Source organism: Chelonia mydas, chromosome 2, assembly GCF_015237465.2.
Source record: "Chelonia mydas isolate rCheMyd1 chromosome 2, rCheMyd1.pri.v2, whole genome shotgun sequence".
NCBI classification, from domain to species: Eukaryota; Metazoa; Chordata; order Testudines; family Cheloniidae; genus Chelonia; species Chelonia mydas.
In genome coordinates, this window is record NC_057850.1 from 173,789,023 (window position 1) to 173,806,088 (window position 17,066).

General features: G+C 39.9%; 1 protein-coding gene across 7 annotated transcripts in view; it reads left to right on the forward strand.

Annotated features, from left to right (window-relative positions):
* Positions 1 to 17,066, forward strand: part of ELMO1 (engulfment and cell motility 1) — a 413,918-nt gene that overhangs the window by 148,544 nt on the left and 248,308 nt on the right. For all 7 annotated transcript variants that reach the window (XM_037890049.2, XM_043540597.1, XM_043540593.1 and 4 more), the window contains 5 exons: positions 1,813 to 1,912; positions 7,943 to 8,094; positions 8,759 to 8,837; positions 14,578 to 14,628; positions 16,388 to 16,510. In XM_037890049.2, the coding sequence (XP_037745977.1) occupies positions 1,813 to 1,912; positions 7,943 to 8,094; positions 8,759 to 8,837; positions 14,578 to 14,628; positions 16,388 to 16,510 (505 nt within the window). The remainder of the gene's footprint in view (positions 1 to 1,812; positions 1,913 to 7,942; positions 8,095 to 8,758; positions 8,838 to 14,577; positions 14,629 to 16,387; positions 16,511 to 17,066) is intronic.

Sequence of the window (17,066 nt, forward strand, 5' to 3'; positions counted from 1 at the left end):
AGCTATGTCAACCTAAATTTTGAGTGTAGACCAGGCCTTGGGAATGTAAGGGATTCCAAAATCCTTCCCTTCACAGATGATTACCTGAACTCTGCATTGGTTTCCACCTTTAAATAGTATTTTACAATATTGCTTGTTCACAAAACTAAGAAGTTGTAAGATATTTCTTTAATTTTACAAAGTCACTGCAATAGGATGGAGCCACTTATGTTTAGACCAATAGAGCTATGCTCTTCCTCTAATTGTGTAGGTGAAGTCCCCCAGCTCTGAAAAAGCACTTAATATTTAACAGGACAAAAAGTTGTCCAAAGCAAGCGCATCTAAGAGATGCAAGATGGACCTAAAAACTAGTATCCTTCAAATATTTCAACCAAAGGCTGTAATAAAGATAGAAGTTTTATATTTTTGGATAAGTTAAAATACCACTTAATGCTAGATTAACAAGGAAGTCCCCAATTTTTCCAGTAAACAATGAGTGATAGTTGCAACAGTGATCCTTTCTATAGACTTTGTCTCATTCCTCTGTATCGGGTTAGTCCTCCCTTTTGAGCAGATGTTAACCAATTTGTCTTTGTTGGTGCAGGATTTGTAAAACAAAACAAATATACCAGTAAGGATTATGAATCAAAGTTTCCTTAACTGCCAGCAGGACATTGGGCTCATTTCTGAATGGTGCTGACCATGTTGGCCTGATCCAGCACAGTACTTAGGTATGTGCTTAACTTTTAGGGCTTGAGAAGTCACACTGAAGTCAATGGGAGTGCTCTTGTGCTTTAAGTTAATCACATGCTTCAGTATGTTGCTGGATCAGTGGCAGAGTGCTCAGTACCTTGAAGGATCATGTCACCTCATGTAGGACCTAGTTCTGTCACTACCACTCATGCTGAGTAGTCCCTTACTCTCTGAATGGCCCCTCTTAAACCAATAGGGCTGCTGATGCACCAAGGCCTTGACTGCACACAAGTTAACTGGCTTAATTTAAATTATTTAAATTGAAAGTTAAATGGGACAAAATTCTGTGTAGATACTCTTATTTTAGTCTGAGTCTGGTATTTGGGTTAAGTTTAACCCTGTTCCTAATTGACTTACACTGAATTGATATAAATTAGATTGATATTAATGCAGTTTACCAGTGTCCATACAGCCTTTTGCTCTGGTTTCATTAAATCTGTTTTAAATTGCATCTTCAGTTAAATTGGTGCAACTTTTCAGTGGACAACTCTTGAGGTGCTACTCAGCAGGAGTAAGGGTGGTAGAATTTTGCCTATAAGCAACTTAAATAGTGACTTCCTTCTGTAAATAGATTTTAAACATTAATTATTGGAAAAGTTGCTGCACAACACAGGTAGTCTCTCTCTAAATACTTCCTCTATTTATCTCCTGTAAAGAGAAGGAATTCACAATTCACTAACTTTCTGTGAACACACCTGACACATTGGTATAAAAGCAAGATGACATTCAAATGGGAGTGTCCACTTCATTTGCTAAAGGAGGACTCAGCTTGATTTCCTTCCTCAGCTCTAAAAATGTGAACTAAAAGAGAGGTTTAATCTGCACTGGGTGATTTTCTTGGGCTTTGCATGAAGTTTTCTCACAAATGCGAGTTGGTCTCTTCCAGGAGATAGTCTTTGATGCCAATGCTAACGTGTTTTGGAGTATCTTTGTTGCACGGCCTCTTTTGCTCTGCTTCTGCCTCTTAACAGGTCTCTGGCTTTGTTGTCTTGCCTTTCTAAGAGCTTCCTGCCACTGTTCCCTTTATCATTGCCCTGCTGTATTATTGGTAACTGTTGTTATGACTCCTGTCTCTTCCAGCTTTGGAGATATGTTGTCCTTTACACTGACTGCATTTGTTGAACTGATGGATCATGGGATTGTATCATGGGATACATTCTCTGTGGCATTCATTAAAAAGGTAAATTTCTACCCTGCAGTATATGTTCTTAATGTCAGTTTGTGGGTCTAGGTTTTAAGCATTTGGAGAGAAATGTTCTTATTCAGGTAGGTAGTAATTAACTCAGCAAAATATGTATCTGAAAGTGTGTGTGGGGCGGGGATGGGGGCTGTTTCAGACTAAATTTTTTGTTGTTGTGAAGCCTGAATCTACTTCTACTGAAATCTCACTGTTGTTGACTTCATTGGAACAGGATCAAGTCTGTGGTGCCTTTCTTAAGCATTACATACATGACAAAATTCTATTGGTTTAGAAACTACTTTAGTTAAATTGGTCCCTTATGTGGACACTCACTCTGGCTTAATTGTACCTTATATCAACTTAGTGTAAGCTAAAGCTAAAATTTAAACTTAAGCCAGGGCCTTACTTTGGCTTGAACCAAGAGCAATGACAGAATGTTTCCTTTTTTGTTTGGTTGTATTGTACACTGAAATGAAGGGACTCTGAAGAACGCTTTGTAACTGGAAAGCTTGGCTTTTTCTCCAACAGCATTTATACAATAAAAGATATTACCTCATTCACCTTATCTCTCTAAAGTGAGTTAAAAGTAGTTTTGGGACCTACACCTGCTCTTGTGTCACACTGCTAATTTCTCTTGTTTTATAATCAAATTTTCTTGTTTTAAATGGTTTTTCTCTCCTCACACAAACCGGAAAACCTGCTGATATAATAGAAACAGTGACACTGATTATACAAAAGTCCTGCTAAATGCACAAATTAAACAAACTGAAAAAAGAGTGTTTTTCCCCTCTAATCTTTTTCATTTATAGTAATTGTATGTGTTACTTAAAATAGTAACACCTTAAAAAAACCAGAGAGTAGAGCTGTTCTTATTAAGATGACATTGTCTCATGAAAAAGACACTACTGGGACAAACTTGATGCAAAATAATCTTATAAGAAGTCTAAAAATGAATAGTAATATTTTCACAAAATAATAACTGTAGCAATAATACTAAAATATCTCATGGAAACTTTTCTTTCTTTCTTAAAGACATTTTCCTGCAGTGTCTGCAATCTAAATTTGGTTAGAAAATGACTATTGCTGAAGTGAAACTGACCAATTTAGTTCCACTGTCCAAGCTGAAAGAATCAAAAATAGGAAATAAGCAGAACAGTGAAAAGAGAACTAGATTTTAAAAAATCAGTTTTCATAATCAAAGCTGTTATTTGTGAGCAGTCAAGACATTTGATTTTTAAAAATATGGGCTCCAACATCTGCTCTTTTGCACTCACGTAACTTCATTAAAGTCAGTTGGCTTACATGGTTAACCCAAAACAGAATTTCTGTCACTCATCACCTGATAGGACACTCCACCCCTGCTCAGAAGTGACACTATTTAAATGTCTGGGATGTAGATATTTACAGACAGATTTCCAAACTGATGAAAACAGTTATTGAATATGTCTTACTACATACCTTTTTCTGTTTTTAAAAATATCTTACAGGTTTGGTAGTTTTATTTTACATTTTTCTACTATGGAGAATAGAATGCAACTGTTTTGTAACAGAGTTCTATAAGACATGATCAAGTACAGCATGGCTGTGTGTTCAGAAGAGCCCACTAACAAATGAGTACAAAGCCCACAAGTGCTTCCTTGTCAACCAAATAAAATTAATATCTTATCCAACCTCTTCCTTTGCCCTGCAGGATGCAAAGTAATTACAGGAAAAGCTAGCAAGTGCACTGCCTGATATTGGTATGTCTGCCGTGTGTTCTGGGTCCAACATTCCTAATCGGTAAATGCCCTTGGGCAACCTATTAAAAATGAGTTCCTTCCTAGTGAGGCACCTAACTCAGCCATCCTGGGAAGGAGAAGGAAGAAAAGAGTGAACAGAGAAGGAATCAATAGAAAGAATAAGGAAGAATGGCAGAAGGGAGAAAATAGAAAAGAAGGAGAAAGGCAGAGATGCAGGAAAGGTGCATAGTTATGCCCCAACCGTGCAATGTATTATGTGTATGTGGACCTCTGCACTCACGTGGAGCCCCATGACCTTCAGTGCATGCCAGGGATCAGGGCTAGGGCCTTCCTTCTCTGTCATGGGCATCCGTTGCTCCACTACCCCCAGCCAGACCCTTTGAAGTTGCTGGTGGGCTTGTGTGACCACTGACAGTGCGGATATGGGGGCTGAAGAGCTACTGCTAAGCTAGGGGGCATGTCAGCCCTGCCCCTGTGAAGAGCTTTTCTCTGCTAGATGGAGGCAAAGCTGGAAGGGGAAAATTAAAGTGAAAAAACATCTAACTGCAAAGGCAGAAGCCTCAAGAGAACTTAGAGGAACCTCTGCATTGTCTTAGTCGTGTCTAATGAACAGCAAGTGGCATGATGCTAAATGCAGCGCAAGTTCCAACATCCGAATGCATACGGTTGCATTGAAATAGATGTAATTCAAACTGGTATTAAAACAAGAATTCAAATCTTCTGAAAAATGTTTTCAAAGAAATGAATTTCAGTGGGAGGGGAAAATGTCTTTCTCTTATATTTCTGATGTGTAAATTTTTATACCAAGATAAAAAATAGCCTATGTAATATAATTTTTCACCCATCTTTTATACTTTGCATATGGCTTTCTTCCAGTACTGGGTGTCAGCAACAGTCATTTCCCTCCTGCCTGCTATCTTCTCTCACACTACTGACACTGTAGTTCTTTTAGGCTGAGGTTTTCAAAGCCACCTAAAGGATTTGGATCTGCAGTTCTCATGATGACCAATGGTATTTGTGTGTCAAAATCCTCTTGGCATCTTAGAAAAAATCTCAGCCTACTCAAGACATTTTAAGCAACTTTTAAGCTACAAGTATCATGCCTGTTTCATAACTCTTTGTAATGTGGATGCCCTTAATTCTGTTGAATTGTTTACTCTCCTTTTCTAAAATTTGCTGCATGGGAAGGGGATGGCACCAGGAAAATAGCCGTCTTTTTTACGACATACAGTTTGTTGTTCGCTAGTCAAATGCAATAATAATAGTCCTTTATTTGAAAATAAGGTAATCACTTGAAAAACTTATTCTGCAGGAGGACTGGCATGTGAACCACACCATATCAGCTCCTTCACCACCTATACTGACATCAAAATGTTCCAGGCAGTAACTAATGAACAGATTGCTGTTTAAAGGACCTGATGCTTTTTGCCTTCGGTCACAGTTCTGTTGCAAAGTTGCAATTAGTTTTTCCCCCCTCTATTTGGTGATGGGACGAAAGCACAGATTTTCTGTGTCCCCTTAAGCAAGACATTTAGGACCTGATTCAGCAAGGCACTTCAACACCCCGGTGGGGCTACTCAAATGCTTAAAGTTATGCATGTTTTTAAATGCTTTGATTAACTGGGACTTCAATCTCCATGCCTCAGTTTCCCTTAATTCACCCATGAGCTAGGCAGAGCTGCGAAACCTTTTATGGAAAATGTAAAACCAGTTGAATTTTGTGTGTGTGCGCGCGCGCGTACGTGTGTCTGGAGTTTCCATGAACATTCACTGCTTTGTACAAAATGTTTCATTTCAGCAAAATTTTTGATGACGGCAGTATATTACTGGTCTGTAAGGGTGCATCTTACACTGCACCCTTCTTTGGGCGGCATGTAGTACACCTACGCGCTTAGTGCAGCAAGCATGGGTATAAATAGCAGTGTAGATGGTGAAGCATGGCTTAAGCAAGTTAAGTAAAGATACGCATGAAGGGTGTGCGTATGTACTCGAGTACATACCCACACAGTTCTCTGTTCCCCCAAGCAGTGCCTTCCCATGTACACTGCTATTTTTAGTGTCCTGCTACTAGAACCCTTCCTCTGCCCCAGGGAAAAACTCCAGCAACCTTTCCCAGCTGTCTCTCCCCTGACAGAGCTTTTCCTCACTGCAGTGAAAGGCTCTGGGAGTTGGGAGCTACTGAAGCCTTTCTCTATTGCTAGAGCCTTTTGCTGACACCTGCAGCTGCACATCACAGTGTACTTTTCACTGCCAGTAATGTGTAATGTAGATGCAGTCTCTGTGTGCAAGCCATTTTGTTATACTCTGGCTGCACATTTGCAACAATGGAAAAAGGTTCTGGCTGGGGAGCAGATGAGTAGATTTGGTTAAGGCATTGTCTACAATGGGATTTCAGCCACCAGTGTAGCTGCACCAGTGAAAAGCCCTAATATAGATGTGATTTACACCAGTGAAGCATGATTTCCATTGGCACATTTTATCCAGTTTGAAACCGTGCATGGTAAGCTGGACCTGTGAAAATCGTAATATACCAGTGTAAATCATATCTACACTAGGGGTTTGCACGGATGCAGCTGCACTGATGGCTGAAATCTCAGTATAGACAAAGGCTAGCTCTTCTGTTGCTCGATTATACTTTCCACAACTTACCTCTGTGTTCACTTCCCTGCAATGTTGATCTTTGTGTCCTGGCTGCCTGACTTAAAATCCATCATGCACACCCTTTTTCCTTTTGCTTTAAGGCAGAGCAGGTAAAAATATGGGCATTCTGCTTCCTGCCTTTCAATAAGAGAACTGTGTGGATATTTAACTTCACAACAGACGTTTGGATCAGTGGTCACCCCACTGACTACCAATTGAGGAACGCCCACTGTATCATCTGTAGGAGCAAAAACTCATGCAGAGCGCGGAATGGGGTAGAGGGTGGAGGTGGGAGACTGTAGCGGAAGGAGCAGCAGTATCATAATAGATTTTGTTTCTTCTCTTTGTTTCGATGCCTACAATACACACAATAAACATCTACAAAAATAGCTGCTTTTCCCCCTTCTGCTTCCACTCAGAATTTCACAGGCGCAGAACTTAAAGCTGTGTCAGCACTATAGCTTTTAACCATGATTTTGTAACTGGTTAGAGACACAGTCACTGAAACCAGTTACTAGTTGTAAGGTTCAGTTTGTCCCCATGGAGCAGCTTTTTGGCCATCGAAACAACTTTTGTGCATCTTCACGTATCATTCTGCTTAATCATGCTTATGTCCATGCATTCTGGGAAAATCTGGGCTGTTCTCCCATAGGTCCTCAGCAGAAGGCAGAGTTCCTAGAGGACATTTACACAGAGTGGCATCAGCAGCATGCAGGACGATGCAGTCTAACACCTTCTGCTGCACAGCCAAACTGGTTACATAGGTATGGGGGGGGGGGTGATAGCTGCTCTGCAAAAACAATGTGCTGAGCTGGTTACAAGAAGGCAACTGTGTGTTGACCTACCCCTGCAGTAGGGATGAAACGCTTATTAGCTGGGCGTAGTTACTAGGAGTTTTTACCATCATGCGTGTAGAAGCAAACCACATTTAGAGCCAGCTGTGCCGGCTCAATTAAAAATCGTAAGATGGAGATAGGTTTTGAGTGAGGTTGATTTTCTTTCGCACTGGAAGTCATGTGGTGGTAGAGGGAAAACACATGTAGATTATGCTAGAGGAAGGCAGCTTTCACTGGGAAGGTTGCTGCTGCTTTAGTCACTTCTGCCCAACTGTCGTTTTACCACTGAGCCGAAGGAGAGCTCTGTGTAAGCTCGAAAGCTTGTCTCTCTCACCAACAGAAAGTGGTCCAATAAAAGATATTACCAGGTTGTTTTTAACAGTGACAGTTTGAGAAAAATGCCCAAGCTGGATTATTACATTACGGAGGATAAAATATTCCTCCCCCGCTCTTTCCAAAACATCCTCTGGCAAAAAAAAAAAAAAAGCTTACAATTTTTCAGTGGTGATTTCATACAATGTGTGATGTTTGAACGTTGGCCAGATACTTAGCTGGGGTAAATTGGTATAACTCCATTGATTTAAACAAATCTATACCAGTTCCCACCAGCTGAGAATCTGTCTCATTATTTGCTTCAATGTATTTTGATTTTAATAAACACAACTGGTTAATACTTTCCTAGTATTCATTTATGCACATCTAACAACTAGCATCTACATAAATTGCCCTTCTGCTTTTGAATCCTGCCTTTTCCCCCTTCCCTTTCCCTGTGCATGTAAGCAAGATATGAATTATTCAAATGTTTAAATTTGTAGATAGCAAGCTATGTGAACAAATTTGCTGCCGACATCTCTATCTTGCAACGGTCATTAGCAATCCTGGAGTCTATGGTGCTCAATAGCCATGAGCTGTACCAGAAGGTAGCCCAGGAGATCACAATTGGCCAGTTAATCCCACATCTTCAGGGGTGAGTACCCTAGATAATGACTTTTGAACAAGCACTGTGTTTAAAATCAGAGTTGTAAAGAGAACAGCTATTACATATAGTCTCTGAGAGAGATTAAATGCAGCCTCAGTTGACAATGGCTGAACAATTTGTAATGAACGTTGTGGTACTGTCCATTGTCTATCACCAGTTCTGGCTAAACTGGTTGTGTAGTAGCTTCTTTCGGGCTGAATGGAAGGGGGGAAATGGAGCTGAGACACCATTAATGGTGAGATGGTGAGTAATGTTAGGGTGCAGATGGATCCATTTGTGTACCATTGTCTGGGAAGCTAGTAGGGTAGAACAGCATCCCTTGCTGAGGGTGAGGTTGGGAAGGAAAGATGTCTTAAACTGAATGTGTTTTGGATAAATAATGGTCAGATGGCTAGGTAAACGCTGTCTACAGTAATACTGGGTGTTAGATAAACTGCAGTTTTTCTTGCATCGTATTTCAGGAGCTTTCTATGCAATTAAAATGTGTATTAAATAAAAATACTTTAATCCTTGATTAGCAGGCATATTTACAGAATATTTTGTGTCTTCAGCTTAATTTTCTGTTCTCAGATAACACAATAAGAAAAAATAATTTCTAAAGCTTGTCTCCATATACCATCTGCCATAATTATTACAATCATGTTCCACACAGGACTGATCAAGAAATCCAAACGTACACCATTGCAGTAATAAATGCACTTTTCCTTAAAGCACCTGATGACAAGAGGCAGGTGAGTTGTTGGTTTTTGTTGTTTGTCTGCAGACCTATAGGAGAGTCTGATTACCTTTGGCAGCTTATCTACATCTCTGCTATGGTCTCCCTTCACCCTTTTGTTACCATTGACTAGAGCTGATATGGGTCCTGCTTATTGTACGCTGGTGTACCCTCCATACAGTTTAGTGGAGTCACTTCTGCCTTGCACTGGTGTAAGTGAGAGGTGAATCAGGACTGTTGAGTTTTTCTGATCTAATATAGCTTCAGATAAACTGTATTGATTGTGTTAGGAAACTGCACTCTTTGCTGTCTGCATTTACTGCTATGGTTATTTAGTGCACTGAAATTTTTGCCAATGCACTCTGTAACATCATACTCTTTTTTTTATTTTTTGTAAACTGTTTTTTTCAGATTGTTGTTTAAAAGGAAGATTCCTTTTTTATGTCATAGCTCGAAAACAAAATGTCTATGTGTGAGTTGCCTAACTGTAATAATGTTCCACTTAGCTAACTCAGTGCTAAAATTCACAAGCCTCCAAAGGAAATATTTTAAGATGGCTGCTCCATGTTAAACGAGGCTGGAGTATAAAGTCTGGTATGTGGGAGCAGTTGCACTGTGTTTATTAAGATATTAGCCTGCGAGATACTTTGCTTAGAATTTCCCCACAGTGGTAGCAATGGCGGGAACTCTAGTGGAGACACATCACTGGTATCTGATGGGAAGGTGCTGCTTGTTCAACACTGTTGAAACTCAGGCTGATTATTTAAGTGCCAAAATACCACAAAGAGTCAAAAAATATTTTTTTTTTTTTATAAGAAGTGGATTTTTCAATGTAACTTTCATGGAAAGTTTTTTGTTTCCTTCATTTTTTAACTTAATTTAATGTTTCTGTTAAGTCAAAAGAAAAGTTGCTGTGTGCTTCTGAAATCAGCTCTCCCATAGCTGAAGGGCACTGAGTATCTCAAAGTGCTTTGCAGATGCTAATTACAACGCTCCTTTGAGGGTGGTAAGGGATACCTACGAATCATTTCACCCACCATAATTGCTGCGACCCTTTGTAGTGGATCCTTGCTCTCTTTAATATTACATAATGGAGAGAGAAGAACACCACTGCGACCTAATGAAACTGCAGAGGGAGATTCTGGTAGGTAGAATATAATACCTGACTAGGCATTTGGCCAGGAGTCTGGGGTTAACACCCCCACTTGGAGAAAATTTCCTGGGATCTTTAAAGGGTTTAAGTGGTCAGAACCTTGACTCTTTATGTGTTATGGTTAAATATTAGTCCATATATCCAAGAAAGGGAAAGTTTCTATGAACTTTAACATAGGTTTAAAGGCTAACCTTGATTGCATTCTCCGTCTCTGAGGCAAAATAACGAGGTGATGCAATCATAGTTCATTTAATTGTTTTGCTGCTTGGACTTGGATTTTCAGGTCCAGTTGCCATTGCTGATAGTTGCTGTATGTGAAGTAGTGAACTGAAAAATCATATTGTCAGAACCAGACCACACTGGGCATAATACTACAAGGAATTTCACTAACAATTGTGAAGATTGTGGCTTGAAATTTACACCTGTGTTCACGTGTGATGCTATATTGCTTTATATCAATAACACAACAAGTGTAGTGCTGTGAACTGGAAAGTGTGGAAAACTTATGATTGCTTGAATTTGCACTGCAAACTCCTCAAAGGGACCATACAGTTTTATATAAAAATCCTGCACAATGCCCGAGGCTTTGGCAAACTCCCATAAACTGTAGTATGAGGATCCAACTCTGTTTAGTTGACTACACTGTAATAAAAAATATAGCTAACTTTCTAGTAGTGACTTGTGACTATCCTTTTTTTCTCTTTTGTCTGGCTCTGTAATGTAAAGAAACAAAGTTTTTGAAAGGAAAACTCCTTGCTACCTTACTCCTATCAAGGATAATGCTGAACCATGGTTATTTAAAAAAAACAAACAACTTTGTCGCAATAGCAGAAGAAAACCAAAAGTGCTTGAGGCACAAAATGACACATTAAAAAAAACTCTTTTGAAAGATATAGTTTTATTGTTTGTTAGTTGCATTTTATTAAGAAGTGATGCTGAAGATTACTAAATGGAGAGCTTTGTCTGAGCTTGTATTAATGAAAGACCTCAAGAATTTATTTCTAAAATGTAGGCTACTTTATTGGTGTAGATCTGTGCAGCTCCGCTGGGTTCAGAGAGTGATTGTCTTCAGTAACAATCATAACCCATTGTAGGAGGGACAGGCAATGACACTAAAGGAGGTCCCAATAAGAGTAATACCTCAGTTGTGTCACATCAGGAAACTAAAAGATTCCAAAGGCAAAGTGGACATGCTGCTATCCCACTTTTTTAAACCATTCCATGATTTTTCCTTTGGATGGAGAAAGGATTCTTCCATGTATTCCTCATGGAAAGAGTAATTGTTTAGTCTTCTTAATTATAATAGATATTTATTTTTAAGCAAACTGCTTTTCTTTCCTGTTCATTCCCCACAATGTGAAGCATATTGTGTCTGTAGCACTCCCCCTGCTGTACTGTTCTGAATTTTCCAAGGGGATAATAGCATTGTTATAATTCCTACCCTTACTCTATTAACAATCTACAGCTGCTCTATCCCCTGAGGCTTGAAAATAAAAATAAAGCTCTAACAAAGATTCTCTGGTCTTCAATCACTTTTTTTTCCCTTCTCATCTCTGCACTCTGACCCAATACCATTAGCTTGATGTAGCGAACACTGTTAACATCCTTGATTGTCCTTTGACTGTAAGTCAACACTTTCTTTCTGTGTTAGAGCAAGTAGATTCTCTTCTAATATTGCCAGAGCCAGCCTTTGTTTATGCTGCTTCTGCCTTGCTTATGTATCCTTTCTGCAGTTATCCATTTCTGCTCATGTTTTATTTCAGTCATAGTTTTCCTGTTTTCTGTGTTCTTGCATAGATTTTTAATATAAATATACAACTTGGTTAGTTTTTATTAATATTTATTCTTGCAAACCCATTTGCAAAACCTTTTTGTTAGTTTTTCTGAATATGAGCAGTATTTTGACTCCGTTATAACGGCACAGAATCACAATGGATTATGATTAAGATAGTTTCTTTGAACTATAAAACATTAGAACTGATGTGACGTTGTGCTATATTGTGTAAGACAGTGTCGGATGAGCTAATGATAGCAAAAGACACAATTTACAGCAGTGGCCCAAAATGTCCAAATGCTAATACCAGTGCATAGGTAGCTATGCACAAGATTTTACCCAGGTAATTTAATAGTATATTTTTGAACGAAATTTTAGTGTGTGTGTGTGTGTGTGTGTACAAAGATCAAACGGATGCAAATGTATATAATCTACAGCAAACAAGAATAAAGGGAAAATAAAAGTTTTACAGTTCTGTTGTCTAGATACTTCTGCAATGGCAACTTTATAAATACTGAGACCATTGCAACACATACAAGGTCTGACAGTATGATACGAAGCTAGATAGCTGAGATTGGGTGCTTAAGATGGATGTTGAATCAAAGGCATGTGTTTGGTGGTTACTGAATGATTAAAGAGAAAAATAGAAGTTAAATTAAAACATAAAGTAGAAGGATGAGAGTATAGATTTTAATGGAGGACCCCATCTAAGATCCCCACCAACTCTGAACAGTTTTTAGTGGGGAGAAGTTTTATTTGCAGTGATGATACAGTAACTCAGGCTAATTGTTGACTTTAAGGTAAAGTGTTAGTTTTCAACTGTTTTAAAGTCTAATACACATATTCACATCTTGATTCACTACAACTTATTTTCAAAGTCCCAGTTGGCAGGTAGAAACATATGCGACTTCCTCCTGTCTTTCTCTGCTAGAATACTTGTATGTTAAATGCTTTCCTCATATTCTATATATTGGGTCTCAATCACTGTTCCATCCTTTCATGAAAAGAAAAGGAGTACTTGTGGCACCTTAGAGACTAACCAATTTATTTGAGCATGAGCTTTCGTGAGCTACAGCTCACTTCATCGGATGCATACTGTGGAAATTGCAGAAGACATTATTATATACACAGACACCATGAAACAATACCTCCTCCCACCCCACTCTCCTGCTGGTAATAGCTTATCTAAAGTGATCATCAAGATGGGCCATTTCCAGCACAAATCCAGGTTTTCTCACCCTCCGCCCCCCCCCAGACAAACTCACTCTCTTGCTGGTAATAGCCCATCCAAAGTGACCACTCTCTTCACAATGTGTATGATAATCAAGGTGGGCCATTTCCTGCAGGAATCCAGGTTCTCTCATCCCCTCACCCCCCTCCAAAAACCACACACACAAACTCACTCTCCTGCTGGTAATAGCCTATCCAAAGTGACCACTCTCCTTACAACGTGCATGAAAATCAAGGTGGGCCATTTCCAGCACAAATACAGGTTTTCTCAACCCCCCACCCCCATACACACACAAACTCACTCTCCTGCTGGTAATAGTCTATCCAAAGTGACCAATCTCCTTACAACGTGCATGAAAATCAAGGTGGGCCATTTCCAGCACAAATCCAGGTTTTCTCACCCCCCCATCCCCAAAACACACACACACAAACTCACTCTCCTGCTGGTAATAGCCTATCCAAAGTGACCACTCTCCTTACAACGTGCATGAAAATCAAGGTGGGCCATTTCCAGCACAAATCCAGGTTTTTTAACCCCCCCCCCCCCCCACACACACACAAACTCACTCTCCTGCTGGCAATAGCTCATCCAAACTGACCACTCTCCCCACAATGTGCATGACAATCAAGGTGGGCCACTTCCAGCATAAATCCAAGTTTAACCAGAAGGCCGGGGGCCGGGGGGCACATTGTAAGGAGAGTGGTCACTTTGGATAGGCTATTACTAGCAGGAGAGTGAGTTTGTGTGTGTATGGGGGTGGGGGGTTGAGAAAACCTGTATTTGTGCTGGAAATGGCCCACCTTGATTTTCATGCACGTTGTAAGGAGAGTGGTCACTTTGGATAGGCTATTACCAGCAGGAGAGTGAGTTTGTGTGTGTGGTTTTTGGAGGGGGGTGAGGGGATGAGAGAACCTGGATTCCTGCAGGAAATGGCCCACCTTGATTATCATACACATTGTGAAGAGAGTGGTCACTTTGGATGGGCTATTACCAGCAAGAGAGTGAGTTTGTCTGGGGGGGGGGCGGAGGGTGAGAAAACCTGGATTTGTGCTGGAAATGGCCCATCTTGATGATCACTTTAGATAAGCTATTACCAGCAGGAGAGTGGGGTGGGAGGAGGTATTGTTTCATGGTGTCTGTGTATATAATAATGTCTTCTGCAATTTCCACAGTATGCATCCGATGAAGTGAGCTGTAGCTCACGAAAGCTCATGCTCAAATAAATTGATTAGTCGCTAAGGTGCCACTAGTACTCCTTTTCTTTTTGCGAATACAGACTAACATGGCTGTTACTCTGAAACCATCCTTTCATGGCTATTTTTGGATAGCCCAAATATTCTGCTCCCTCGTATAAACTGTATGGCCTCCAGTCCCTTCATTTTCTTTGTCCCTCTTTGTCATTGTTAGTGTGGTCTGAATTTAAACAAAAATAAAAGATCAGCTGAGGCAGTCACTGTGAGGCCTCTCATTTCATTTCTTGATGAGAAATACTGCTGATATTCAGTACTAAAACACCCCCAGGAATGACTGTAGAATTCTTCTCACTGCTGCACTGAAATACGTGCTTTTAGCTAAATCTTTGTGTTTTACCAAAACAGGAAATGGCAAACATTTTGTCACAAAAACAGCTTCGGGCGATCATCTTAACAGTAAGTATTAGTATAAAGTTCCCAAGGATTTTATTTACTAGCACAGGGAAACAAAACATTTTGCCATTTTGGTGGGTGTATGTTGTATATTATTCATGTTTATGCTCTTTTAGTTGTTTTGTATTTCAATATGTTTTTTGGCTTGCTAGATAAGGTAGTTCTGCTGCTGAATGAGCTCAGAATTGACCGTCCGAAAGGGAAAGGAGGTTATTTTCCCAATGCATAAATTGTCATTTCTCTACCAAGATATAATAATGAATACATGCAGTATTTGGGGCGCCTTTCCTTTGGAGAAAGTGAGCATTCGCTTGCCGACTAGGCGGGATTTGAAAAATCTGCATTGGCCTTGATTAGTAATGCATCCCAGACTTTAGGGTTTGAACTGTCTGTCAAGCAAACAATGTACACAGTGCTGCATGACTCAAAATCAGCCCCTGTGCTTGTTTGTCCATCGTGTGTGCAGATGATTTTACAATATGAAAACTCTTGTGTTTGCACATATCTTGAGATCTTAAATGGGACACAGTTTGCCAGAGTTAGATTATTTGCTGGTAATAAATAATTGCCCAGAAGATGCACAAGACACGTTTCAAAGTGTACTTAATAAACATAATAAATAGCTTTCTCCTTCTCCCATTGAAGACCAGGGGAATTTTGTCACTGACCATAGTTAGAGCCAGATCAGGGGTCTTCTAAATTGTACTAGTCATCTATGTCATCTGACATGACATAGATATGGGCATTAGGCAGATTTGGCAGAAGAGGCAGTCTGGAGACCCCGTCCTCCTCTCCCCCCTCTTTTTCTTTAGATGATCAGTGTGAAAAAAGCAGACTGTTTCAGTTTCGAAGGCTATATTTTCCTTCCTAAGTGGCTGTAGTAGTAGGCTAGATTTTGACCTCTGCTATGAAATTTACATGAGTAGCACTCCCAGGTGCTCATTCTCTGGCATAAATGTTCCAATGCCATATAGCAGAGGACAGCAAACATCCTATTTAGAGCTGCCACTGAGTAGCACTGTCTTGGTGGTCATGCCCATTTCTCTCCTTACACACTACTGGGCTAGTGACCTCTGGTTACACCCTTTACAGAAACCCTTGGGGTGAAGATTGTATCAATCTAGTTAGCTTCCCCTGGCATTTTTGTGTACCTCAGTGACTTTAAAATTATCCATCATTTTGGCACCTGCATTGTAACTTTGGTGACTTCGCTATTGCTTATGGGCATTTCATTCTAATTTTCATTAATTTTAAACCATTTTCCTCATATAGAATGTGATCATCTGGTAGAGGTAGGAGTGTGGTTCATTTGTAATTGATTCCCTTGCAGCAATTGGCTTACTATGACAGCTGTATCAGCAGCATGAATACTCTTATGCTTAGAAATGTTGTTCTCTTCACTCTTTGTTTAAATGCACTCTTTGCATGTGCCCTTCTGAAGAGGGTGCTTTTCAAAAGGATGACCTGGCTGCTAATTTCTGTTCTCTGTATGCACATGCTCTAGCTAGAGGGTAGGAGGAGAGGACTCTGTGCACTGCTTTCAGGAACCTTACTAAGGGATAGGATTTAATATCACAGCCCATGGAACACCTGTGTACCTAGCCACCTTACTAGTATCGGGCTTGCCTTTCCCCCTTCAACAGTATGCATACACCACTGCTCGTCAAACACGTACAGGAATGGAAACACCTGAGCCCACCTCAGGGGAATCAGTGGTAGGAAAAGAGTAGGTGACATTCACTTGAATATCTTCCTTTCACAGCATGTTATCAGGGCACAGAGGGCCATCAATAATGAAATGGCGCACCAGCTTTATGTTCTGCAAGTGCTCACCTTTAACCTTCTGGAGGACAGAATGATGACCAAAATGGATCCACAGGACCAGGTAAGCATCTCTCACAACCCAGTCCAAACAGTAAGGGGACAGATGTAGTGCCAAGCTTAGCCTTTAGAGCCAGGAAAGGCAGATTAATGAAAGTGGCACTTCCTAGCAGTCACGGATATCCCATGTGTTTTTATAAAAACCGATTTTCCAGGGAGTCTGAAATTAAGGCCAGATTTTTTGTTTGAAAAACAAACTGGTTTCTGTTATGCAAAAATGAGACAACAAACTGTCAATTTTACCACATTTCAGACCTCGACTATCTCTTGAGCTTGAGGTTCATCAGTTGAATTTGGCATCATCCTGAGCTAAATCTGTACAGCGTCCAGATCAGTGTCAGTCTATTTTTTTTCTTATAAAGTTTATCAGAACCACCTTGAAATGTGTAGTCATCCTGGTTGGCTTTATTCATGTAGAACTAGAGCAAAAGTTCAAATTAAAAGTATCTGATGTAGACGGAATATGGTTAAATAACCCTGTAACTCTAGTTCATTTTTTATTTTGGGTTGTTGTGGCTCAACAATAATTGTTTTTAATATTACTTAGCTCCAACAATGTG